Here is a 12,282-nt window from a genome sequence, read left to right as displayed (position 1 = left end):
TTTTTAAAAAAGCCAATAGATGAAAGGAAAGTGGTGAGACCAATGTATGGGGAGTCGCTTCAGTTGTGTCCGACTCTCTGCGACTCCATGAACCCGCCAGGCTCCTTTGTCCATGGGATTCTCCAGGTGAGAATACTGGAGTGGATTGCCATGCCCTTCTTCAGGGGATCTTCCCAACCCAGGGATCGAACCCTTGTCTCTTAGGTCTCCTGCATTGGCAGGCGGGTTCTTAACAACTAGCACCACCTGGGAAGTCCGAGACCAATACCATCAGCATATTATAAAGCCACAGTAAGTAAAAATGTACAGAAACAGCCAGATCAATGCAGCATAAAAAAGAACTGAGAAGATGCCCTATTAGAGCAAAGAGATTTTAATTCTAGTGAAATTCAGGAGATAAACTAAAAAACTGAGTCATAAAAAAATGGAACTGAATATTAAACTATACAATAGAAAAGGGGAGGACTCTCTAAGTTTGAAAATTATAGAATGCCTATATATAAAAATAAACCACTCTGGGAAAAATATCTACTGAATGACATATAACCTGTATGAGTTAATATCTTTAATACATAAAGATCTTAAAGATGTATATGTAAAGAACACTGAGATCCCAATGCATAATGGACTAGAACAAATAATCTAAAAGAAAAACACCCTGGTAAGTAAACATAAGGAGAAAAATGTTACTGGAAATGAAACTAGTGTAAGTGGAAACAAATACTGATTATGACACATACCTCTCATACTAGAATAAATTAAAAAATATACACTATTATTCGACGCTCAGAAGAATTAAGTGAAAACCGTTCCTTCATAACTTGTCGATCGCAAGATAGGCTTGTACAATGCTTTCAGAGATCAATTTGGCAAAGGGCTTAAAACGTTCTGATTCAAAAAATAAGTTTCTTAGAATGTATGTTAAGAAAATTAAATAGGGAACGTCTTACTAACAAAGCTGTTCATAACAGCATTATTTAAATAAAAGAAATGAGGTTTAACATCACCCCATATTTATGTAATTTTCACTAGTAGAACATATCTACATGTGACTCTAATGCTACGGTCCCAAGTTTTCTGTGTTCAAAGCACTTTCAAATACTAGAACCTTGATGGTACATTCAAAAAGATTTTTAAGACTTAAAAATCAGTACTGGTTTCCTGGTAAACAGAGCTGTCCACTCAGACCCCCTCTATCAAGTGCTTTTGACACCAGGTTCTTGAAGGGTGTTAGTAAACTAAATTGTTCTTTCTTTGTTCTCTGGTCAGTGATACACTGCACAGCGTGATCTGCTCAGTTCAATGTCCTAAAAGGCATTTTCCTATAGACACTGATGAATGATAATAAGGGGCAGTATGTGTGACTCCTTTTATACAAATTTAAAAACAAAGGCTATGCTAATACTTGTAAATGCACTTTTCTTCCTGAGAGAATACACAAGAAACAACAGTGGTTATTTTTGGGGGCGGGGAGAGGAATAGATTGGAGCTAGATTTGTGATATTTATATTTTTCTTCTTTTTTAAAAACTGAAGAACAGTTGATCTACAACACTGTGTTAATTTCAGGAGTACAGCAAAGTACAGACAGGTAGATAGAGAAAACAGACAGGTAGATAAATGGCACATCTTTATCCATTCACCTGGTGATGGCCGCTTAGGCTGCTTCCATGTCTTAGTGTAAACAGTGCTGCTTACGAACAGTGGGGTGCGTGCATGTATCTTTATGAACTAGTTTTTGTCTTTTCTGGATACATGCCCAGGAGTGGGACTGCTGGATAATATTGTGTAGCTCTATTTTCATCTTACATCTTTTTGAACTATAGCATGTTAATTTATACTATAGCAATATATTATTTTTTATTCTAAGAAGCAATGACATAATTTCTCAGTTTAAGAAAGAGTTCTCATTACTTAAGTTAGTACAAGAACTTTATATGACAGATTAATCAATTGCTATATATGACCCTAATGCTGGGAAAGATTGAAGGCAGGAGAAGGGAGCAACGGAGGATGAGATGGTTGGATGGCATCATGACTCAATGGACGAGTTTGAGCAAACTGGGAGATAGTGAAAGGAGATGGAAGCCTGGCATGCTGTAGTCTATGGGGTCACAGAGTCAAGAGATGACTGAGTGACTGAACAACAATTTATCTTCCTTCATGGAATGCCCCAGTCAGAAGTGAGTTTAAGAAAGGAAAGTCAATGTTTGAAACAGCAAAATGAATTCACTATTTTTAAATATTTTAAGTCCTCAGCAGTTAAAAATTTGTGTTGCACTTTTATTTTTAAGTTTTTAGAAGAAGCAGTTTCTTAAATTTACACAAGAGGACTGTTTTAGAAAAGTGTAAAGTTGGAAACCTTCCTTTATAGCAGCAAGTGCAATCTTTATTTCTAAGCTGAAGAACAAACATGGTACATAGTCAAGACAAAAGGTTTACTCTTATCTCCACTTCAGTGATGGCTCAATAAAGAAGTAAGCCTTGGTGGAAGAAACAGTTATCAAAGATATGAGGCAATCTTACGTTTTCATCTATTCCTACTGTCCTTTAGCTTGCCAAACTCTTGAATTTATTAGATGATGTATCTTCACTTCCTAACACCCAACATTAACATCTTCCTTCACTGCTTATGTTAATCAATTATGGAATAAACTACAAAGACCTATATGTTTTAAAATACTTCCCACTTATTAGTTTCCCTGAAATATTCTTATATGGATATAAGTTGACGTTTTGACTCTTGGTATTAAAAATTCTAAGGGTTTCTCTGGTGACTCAGTGGTAAAAATACACCTGTCCATGCAGGAGATGTGGGTTTGATCCCTTGGTCAGGAAGATCCCCTGGAGAAGGAAATGGCAACCCACTCCAGTATTCTTGCCCGGAAAATCCCATGAACAGAGGAGCCTGGTGGGCTATAGTCCACAGAGGGTGGCAAAGGGTCGGACACGACTTATCGACTAAATACAACAACAAATAAAAATTCTATCTGACCACCTAAATAAATCAGCTATTTTGGAAGTATAAGTTAAGGTTTTAGGAAGAATAATCTTGTGCCAATGACTTCATGCAGTATGTATAAAATTTGAAAGGAATCATACATATTTCAATTACTTTTTTTAATATCAAGATTTATTTTAATTAATTAATTTTAATTGGAGGCTAATTACTTTACAATATTGTGGTAGCTTTTGCCATACATTTACATGAATCAGGCATTTCAATTCCATGGCTGATTTATGTCAATGTATGGCAAAAACCACTACAATACTGTCAAGTAATTAGCCTCCAACTAATAAAAATAAATGAAAAAAAAACAAACAAACAAAAAAAGAAACTAATGCTAAATGTTTCATTAAGAGTTAAAAATGTCTCATTTCTATATAAAACTCTTGATTTTAGGGATTTGATACATAAACCTATTGTGAGAAATCTGATTCGTAATCTTTAAAAAATAGGAATACTGCCCTTAATTTGAGGAGAAAAATATACAAATATTTGTTATATAAACAGACTAGAGGCTCCCCCCTTAACAGAATTCTAGCTGTCATACTTTTGACAGTTTAATTTCCTTATTCATGGTTTTTCAGCACTTTATTTGAAACTGACAGCATTTGTAGTTTTTCTAAGTCCAATTTTAATGTGCTACTACTTCTGGATTTAAAACACATGAATGATTCCAAATCAGTCATATTTATTGTCATTATAATTTTTCCATGTAAGGAAGAAGGGAGTAGCAGCAACCAGGATTCTGAAATTCAAAAATTTTATGTATCTTTTTCAAATAATCCTGTCATAAATAAAAAGCACTGACAATCATTACTGGCAAGTGTGAAGCAAGTGGTACTGTCACACACTTGGGGGAGTATAACTGAGTATAGCATTTCGGGAATGTAATCTGGTACTGGAAAATTTTAGTATGCGTACGACAACCCTTCAACCCAGCAATTTAATTTCTTGAAATCTACTTTGGAGAAATACTGCCTTATGTAGATTTGTAACCGATACCATGGAAGTATTTCCAAGAAACATTGTTAATTGAAAATAAAAAAAAAGAGGTACAGAAACCATGTACAAATATGGTATCATCTACATAAAATAAAACAAATTAAAACACATACAAAACAAAATCATGTATGCATGTATGTGTGTGCATATATGCATTAGAAAGAAATATTTGGGGGGAAAAACACTGAACAAACTATTAAGAATTAATAGAAAAGGCTGGGGCAAAGGATAGGCAGTAGAGAAGAAAAAGGAAGATATTATTTGTACTCTTTGAAAAATCCGTGTGAAAACATTAATGTATTACCTGGGTAACTTACAATTTACATACATACATGTATACAAACTTAAAAACAAAGTAGGATCTTCTAAGTAAAAATTATAAAAACCTATTAATGAAAATTCAAAAACAAAATTACTGAAATTTAGCTTAGTACTATACTAAAAGAATATTATCCACTCCAGTAATGATGTAAAGTAATTAGCCTCCAACTAATAAAAATTAAAAAAAAAAAAAAAAAAGAATATTATCCACTCCTTTACCAAATTCAGTTTATTACAAGAATCCAAAAATGGTTCAACATTAAGAAATCCATTATTGTAAACCAATACAATTACATATAGTTGGTTCTTGCTACTCGTGGCCTTATATGTTTTCCATTTGGGTTGCAAAGAGTCAGACATGACTGAATAACTGAGCATACACACACATTTTATAAAACCACTAGGAACAATGAATTAGCAAATACTGAACCACTGATCCTAGGGGAAATATAGAGTGAGGCTTCTGTGCATGACTGGTCACGGTATTTTTATTAGTCCAACAATATATAAATCTGTTGTGTGTATTTCTGTTTAAAGACACCTTATTTAGTATATATTGTTGATTCATTAACATAGAACTCTATGTTCAACAACACTATAACTCATGCTGGGACAAAATTTAGCTATTAGTAATTCATATTTTCTCCATAATGTATATTATGGGCTCTCTTTTACTTAGGAACACCAGAGAACACTTCAGCACTGTGCTTCAGGGGCAATTTTAAACAGTTAAACTACCAAAATAAAGCAGACAGCTGAAGAATGTAGCATTAAATAGACTGCAAAGAGGACACTTGTTGCGAGAGCTGATACAAGGCAGAGCTTCACTGTGTTTAACCTCAGCTGAAAATGCTATATTAGGAGACTCAAATTTCTCACCACTGCTCATGTGAGTATCTGGTACGTCTGTGAATGACAGTGAAAGCACTCCAAGTGTTGATTTTGGGGTTACTAATACATGTTATAGTAGGTGAATTTGCAAATACACAATCTGTGAATAATGAAGATCAACTGATTATTTCCAATGAACAAAAAAATAAACAGGAGAGTATAGTGAATCTCTATATAAATATGCTCAACACAATGCTATTTTGAGGGAAAAAATTTTCTGTAAAAGGAATGATAAAATTTAACACCTATTCCTGATAACAGAAAACTTGGACTAGATGAAAACTTCTTCTAACCTACTTTTTAAACTTTGGTACTGTTTCCTAGTAACACTGTATGCAGAACACCTAAAGACATGAAATAACTCTTTATACCTGTACTGTTTGAAAAATTCTTCATTGTGAGAATCCTTGCAAAACTGGGGAATCTACTAATTACTGCAGAGAGAAACAAGAAATGAGATAAACATTTGAAAGAAAAGGACAAAATGATTATTTGTAAATGATTTCAATGCCTACCTAAAATCCTCATGTAACTCAATAATTATCAATTCATGGCCATTTGTTTCAGCCTTATCCCACAATTTCTGTACTATTTGAAGCAAACTCCTGCAAACTCTCTATTATTTCATCCATATATAATTTGGTATGGATCCATAAGAGATATCTTTTTAAAAATAATATTATGACAGTATTATCTCAACTTGAAAAAAACTGAACAATTTTTTTAACACCAAATATCTAGTCAATGTTCAAATATTCAACAGTCTCAGTGCCTTTTCAACTACATATTTAAATTAGGATCTAAATAAGTGATTAGCTGAGAGATATATCTGTTTTAATCCATAGACGACTCCTCCTGGCTCAATTTATTTCTTGAAGAGATCAGGCCTTTTTCGCCCGGTAGTTTACTATAGTCTAGATTTTGCTGCCTGTATCCGCATTGTCGTTTAACATGTTCCTTTGTCCTACAACTTTCGTGTAAGTTGGTAGTTAGATCTAAAGGCTTAATGAGATGTGGGTATAACTTTTTGGGTAAGACTACTTCATTGGGTGGTGTTGTATTCTTTCATAAACAGACATAAAATATTTCTGGTTGTCTCTCTATTATATGTTGTTAGCAATCACAGATGATCAATACCTAGATATTCACTGGGGAGCAAAATAACAAAGTTCTAATAGTCTTCATTTTATTAGCTAGATACTTCTCTAAAGGGACACCTTCCCATTATCTACTATTTGGTTAGTCAGTGATATATAATTTATACAGAAATGACACTTTCAGTATTTACCAGATTTGAAAATAATGAGCTTGTTCTATTTATGACCAACTAGGTTTTCTGTTTGTTTGCCTTAGCTTTATTATAAACTTATGGATTTAAACATATCTGATGTGTTTCAATTCACTGTAGCTGTCCTTTCTCATATTCAAACTGTTCTATTTTTTGGATGAGTGTGAAGGGAAATACTGTTGGTTCAGGATTACAGGTAGCACGCACTCTTATCTTTTAATTTGCTAAATAACTGTGTTTAGGAAACAAGGTGCCAATTTGGACAGAACAAAGATTCCTCGTCTAATGGGAGAAAGACAAGTAAGTGAAGGATTACAATACAATGTGATTACCTGCTGGTAGAATAAATGGCCCAATCTTGCATGAAGGTAAATCAACATTTCTTTAAAAAATTAAAATTCTACCAGTATTTTTCTCAAAGTCAAGTAGTAGTCATCTATGTGGGGGAGGATACTGAAAGAACAGACAAATTCTTAATAGAAGTGATTCTGAGATTGTTAAGATATATATGTATAAAATGTTGGAATTTTTAAAATAATAGGCCTATATTAATTCGATAATAAATATTTTAAAATAAAAAGAAGTGTTGTAACACAGAATGTATTAAATAGTATAGAAGAAATTAACTGCTAGGGCAACAGAAGGTGTCCTAAAAAGTTTCTGAATTCTGTTCATATTCCACCAGTTACTATGAGAATTAGGGCAAGTAGCTTTATCATTTTGAGCCTTACTCTCCTCACTTACAAGGAACAGCAATGTCTATTCTGCCTATTTCACAAGTTTGTGGGGATGACCAAGGGTGAAAAAGTGTCCAAAAGTATAAAGTTATAAACTAAGGAGAGTCACTAATGCTTTCAGGCAATTTGGAACACTAGTTTCCATAAGAAATTGAAGTTTGTCTAAATTCCCGTAGTATTTCTTTTCTGTTGTTAACGCTAAATTCTTAGCACTGTCTAACAGAAGTTTCTACAATGATAAAGATATTTTATATTTGTCCTGTCTGTTCAATATAGAAGCCACTAGCCACTCTGGCTATTAAGCACCCAAAATACAGCTGATGTCTGAGCTATAGAATTTTAATTTTAATAGCTAAATGTAGCCAGTGGCTACTTGACAAATCAGTCTAGCTGTATCTCTCTTCTACCTCTCTCCTTATCTAAATATTACAAATGCTAGAATATTTTCATACTAACAAAGAAAAACTTCTCAAAAACTCTTTATTTCAAAAAATCAAACTTTTGAGAGGTTCTAGAAAAGTACCTTAAAGTTTTAGATGTCATCTGAGTTTTAAGGCCAAATTATTATTATTACTATTTTTCGATTGAAGGATAATCGCTTTATAGCACTTTGTTTGTCAAACATCAATATGAATCAGCGGTAGGTGTACATATGTCCCCTCCCTCTTCACCCTCCCTCCCCATCCCACCCCTCTAGGTTGATACAGAGACCCTATTCTCTCCGTCTCCACTGCTGCCTTGTAAATAAATTCATCAGTACCATCTTTCTAGATTCCATATATATCCATTAGTATATGATATTTATCTTTTTCTTTCTTACTTCACCCTGTGTAATAGTCTCTAGATTCATCCACCTCATTAGAAGTGACTCAAATGTGTTCCTTTTTATGGCTGAGTAATATTCCAGTTTGTAGATGTACCACAACTTCTTTATTCATTCATTTGTTCATGGACATCTAGGTTGCTTCCATGTTCTAGCTATTATAAATAGTGGTGCAATGAACAATGGGGTGCATGTGTCTTTTTCAATTTTGGTTTCCTCAGGGTATATACCTAGGAGTGGGACTGCTGGGTCATATGGTGGCTTTAATCCTAGTTTTTTAAGGAAATTTCCATACCATCTTCCATAGTGGCTGTATCAATTTATATTCCCACCAACAGTGCAAAAGGGTTCCCTTTTCTCCACACCCTCTCCAGCATTTATTGTTTGCAGACTTTTTGATGATGGAAAGGCCAAATTAAGAATATATTATAAGAACCTAAAATTAACCACGTACTAATATTTTACATTGATTTAAGAAGGAAAACAGGTGTTTCTGTTTTGTTTTTAAAGATCTGCTTTGCCTTATGAGAAATCTGCAAAAGAAAAACTCAGTGATTACCAAAAGACCTGTAACCATCTAATCGATCTTACCTTTAGCTCTGCTTGTATGAACCCTTGCACGCACCCAAACAACTTCACCAGCTTTTTGTACTGTCAAATCACTAATTCGAACCAAAACTCGATCTGCAGCAAAAAAGTGAAACAATTTTGTAATTTAGAATTTACAGAGAGATCAAGATCAAAATTACTTTGTTTGATAGCTAATGTAAATACTTGATATTATCTTAAATGATTCTCATCTCTAGGAACACTCTTTTCTTTTGCTTTTCTTTTTACTGGTTTATAACATCATATGCTTCATACGTATAACATTGTATTTCAGCTTCTATATACTCAACAGCATGCTCAATACCAAAAGTTTAGTTTCCAAACATTACCACAGATTTGACCCTGTTACCCATTTCATCCTCCCCTCATGCTCCTTCCCCTCTAGTAACCACTACTCTGCTCTATGTTTTGCTGTTTGGTTTGCTCATTTATTAATTTTTGTATTCCATCCATGTTGTTGCAAAAAGCAAGATTTCATCTTTTTTAATGGCACACATATATACTACGTCTTCTTTATTTATCTATCGACAGGCACTTAGGGTGTTTTCACATTTTGGCTACTGGAAAAAATGCTGCAGTAACATATAAGGGTGGACATATATTTTGTACATATATTTTGATTAGTACATATATTAGTACATATGTTTTGCACATATATTTTGACTAGTACATACATTGTGCACATATATTTTGATCAGTACATATATTAGTACATATATTTTGCACATATATTTTGATTAGTACTTTCATATTCTTCAGATAAATACCCAGAAGTGGAACTGCTGTATTATATGGAAGTTCTAGTTTAATTTTTTGAGGAACCCCTGTAGTGTTCTCCATAGTGGCTATAACCAATTTACATTCCTACTCACGAGGGTTAACACCTTCTCTATCACCTTCTGTATGCAATTTGCCTCAAGTTGTATGAATTGAATATCCTAAATACCTAAATACCTCTAAAACCTATCCAATTCTCTTTCATCTTCACTGCCAACATTCTAAACCAATGTACTATATTATATCTTGCCTAAATGAGAGCAAAAGCATTCTAACTGGCAATCCCTTGATAATTCAATCTACAGTGGAGTCAATATAATTTCAAAGTGCAAATCTCCTAAACATTTCAATGACTTATAAAGCCAAACACAGCCTATCTTCACCTGCCTCTGCCTGAATGGACATGGTATTTTTGCTTGCCTGTCATAGTATGTAAGTCAGCTAGCTACATGAGGGGACTCTCTGTCAGGCCTGGACAGTCATAGCACCCCATTCCCCAGGATATAGTGACTGTATTCAACTAGGCCAATCAAAGTCCTTTTCTGGTATGTAATATACAGATAATGGGAATGAAGCTGTCTTCCTCCAGGTCACTGAGCTGAGATAGTATTGACCCAGGGCTGCAGCCACCATCTTTCTTACTATCTGAATTTGCAGGATGGGAGAACAAGGTCAATAGCCTAGTGGAAGCAGAGCCAGGAAGCAGAGACTGAAAGCCCCATCAATAATGTTCAAACTTCTAAATCCTACCATGGCATATGCCATCTTATACTTTGTTTCCTACTGTTACATGAATCAATAAATTCCCCTTTTGACTATAAGTGAGCCCCAACAATTATGCCCCCCGATACTAACAGCAAAGTACTAGAGTCTCCCAAACAAGAAAACTGTGAAAAAACTATGGTGTGAAGATAGTGATACAAGGCAATCACGACCCAGAAATTATTTTGATATTGTTCTAAATATGCAATAATTTCAGTATTAAAGAAAAAGATGTAAGCATTAATTAAAAATATTCTAATAGAATGATACCACAACATAATGAATAATAAAAAAATCTCAAGTCTCAGTGGTTATGTGGCTTGACTGTAACCAAATCTGTCAACATCACATGCTGGTAAAACCTAGTTACCCTAATACTAAATATACTTTTGTGGGGGATATTATAATAAAAATCAAATTATAAATATATTTCACCTACTTTGCCTACATGTATTTATAATTTATCTCTTGAAGTAAAGATGCAGCTTAGAGAGAATCTGGTTTACAGGAGAATCCATGGTTCTCATTGCCAAAAGCAAAGAGAATGAATGTGAAATTTTCAAGCACTACTCATCACAAGAGGCTTTCTGTAAAACTCTGTACGTGGACCTTAGAAGTTAAGCTAACTTCCAAGTCTGCTGTGTAAACTCAGACAAAAGAAAGGGTGAAAGAGAAAAGACAGACATAGTAACATAATATTTTAAAAGGCAGATCTGAAAATGCCAAGATTGAAAAAGCAAACAACTTACTAGACAATCAAAATTCAAAACAAAACAATAAGTCTAAAAGAATAGACTTATGAGCAAGCATCATGATTACAGTAATTTTAATAGTACTTTGGAAAAGAAAGAATAATGGCCCTTCTTTCATGTGTCATTCCAATGAATTAGCATAGGAGTTCTCAACCTTTAATGTATCCACACCCGGCTGAGGTGCATGTCACACTCCCACCGATATGAGTGGCTAAGGCAAAGATTAGTGGCAGTAGGGTTTCAATTTGAAAACCTACTACCTCCTCCACAGTTAAGTCACTCATATTAGAATAAAAGAATTTTGGAGAAATGGAAGCAAACAGATAACTTTATGTTGAACAAAATTTTCTGATTTTAACTGAGGTAAAACCAAGGGTAGAATTTTGCTGTTATTTAGTGTAATCAGATTACATAGGTAGTTTAACCTTTCTTTTGGTAGGGAAAGCTAATAACTGTCATAGTTACTATTATAACAGTAGTCTGGATTTGATAGCTAAATGGGAACAATAATTGTGGAAAAGGGTGACTGAGGCTTATGTAAGAGTCAAACTCCAGTGAGATTTTTTGATGCTAGAACTCAACGAAGTGCAGTTCAGGAAGACAGATAAGCTGAGAAAAAGTCTCACATGACCTCTTCTGCTTGTCCTGGAAGGGGTAGTAGTCCTCTCCTATAGCATATTGCTCCTATGCCATTGTATATTCAATTATTTTACTTCACCAGCTTTATCTTTTGGAAATGGTTTATTCTCAGCAACCTATTTTAGTCTTTCATTACACATTTTCCCAACAAAGCTGGGGAGGAAAAGTGATGTTGTGACCATGCAGTAAGTTAAGTCTAAAATAACAATTAAAACTAACCTGGGGTATATTATTTTCAAAGCATAAAATTCACAGGCAGGCATATATATTAGAAGTACCTGGTACTTCCAATGGGCCAGAGCCTAAAGGTCTGCAGGTGTACCAAAGCTTGAAAGACATAATTTGGGGTGTCTACCAGAACAAAAATGATTGTTAAATAGTTGAGTAGGATAAACTTGTTGAAATTGCATATATAAACTAGAAAAAAAAAAAGAGAAACAAACAAAAATAGACACAAAAAAGAAACAAAAGGAAGACAAATGTTTACAAATAGAAAACTTACAGGTCTGAGAGAAACAATCAAATAATTTTCAAAGAAATATTTATGTAAGTCAAGGAGGGTACTAAAAGAGGTAGCTTCATGAGGCATGCAAAAAAGGCTGCATATGAAGAAAGAAGCTACTATTAACTATCTTTTATCTCCTAGGCCAGGTGAAGTCTTTTTACATGATCACT

General features: G+C 34.0%; 1 protein-coding gene across 1 annotated transcript in view; it reads right to left on the bottom strand.

The window, feature by feature from the left end:
- DARS1 (aspartyl-tRNA synthetase 1) overlaps nucleotides 1-12,282 on the bottom strand; it is a 62,153-nt gene that overhangs the window by 47,136 nt on the left and 2,735 nt on the right. The window contains exon 3 of the mRNA XM_020886163.2: nucleotides 8,660-8,752. Within this exon, the coding sequence (XP_020741822.2) occupies nucleotides 8,660-8,752 (93 nt within the window). The remainder of the gene's footprint in view (nucleotides 1-8,659; nucleotides 8,753-12,282) is intronic.

Source organism: Odocoileus virginianus, chromosome 13 (genome assembly GCF_023699985.2).
Source record: "Odocoileus virginianus isolate 20LAN1187 ecotype Illinois chromosome 13, Ovbor_1.2, whole genome shotgun sequence".
Taxonomy (NCBI): Eukaryota; Metazoa; Chordata; class Mammalia; order Artiodactyla; family Cervidae; genus Odocoileus; species Odocoileus virginianus.
The sequence above is the reverse complement of the archived record's forward strand: the minus strand, read 5'-3'. Positions and strand labels throughout refer to the sequence as shown.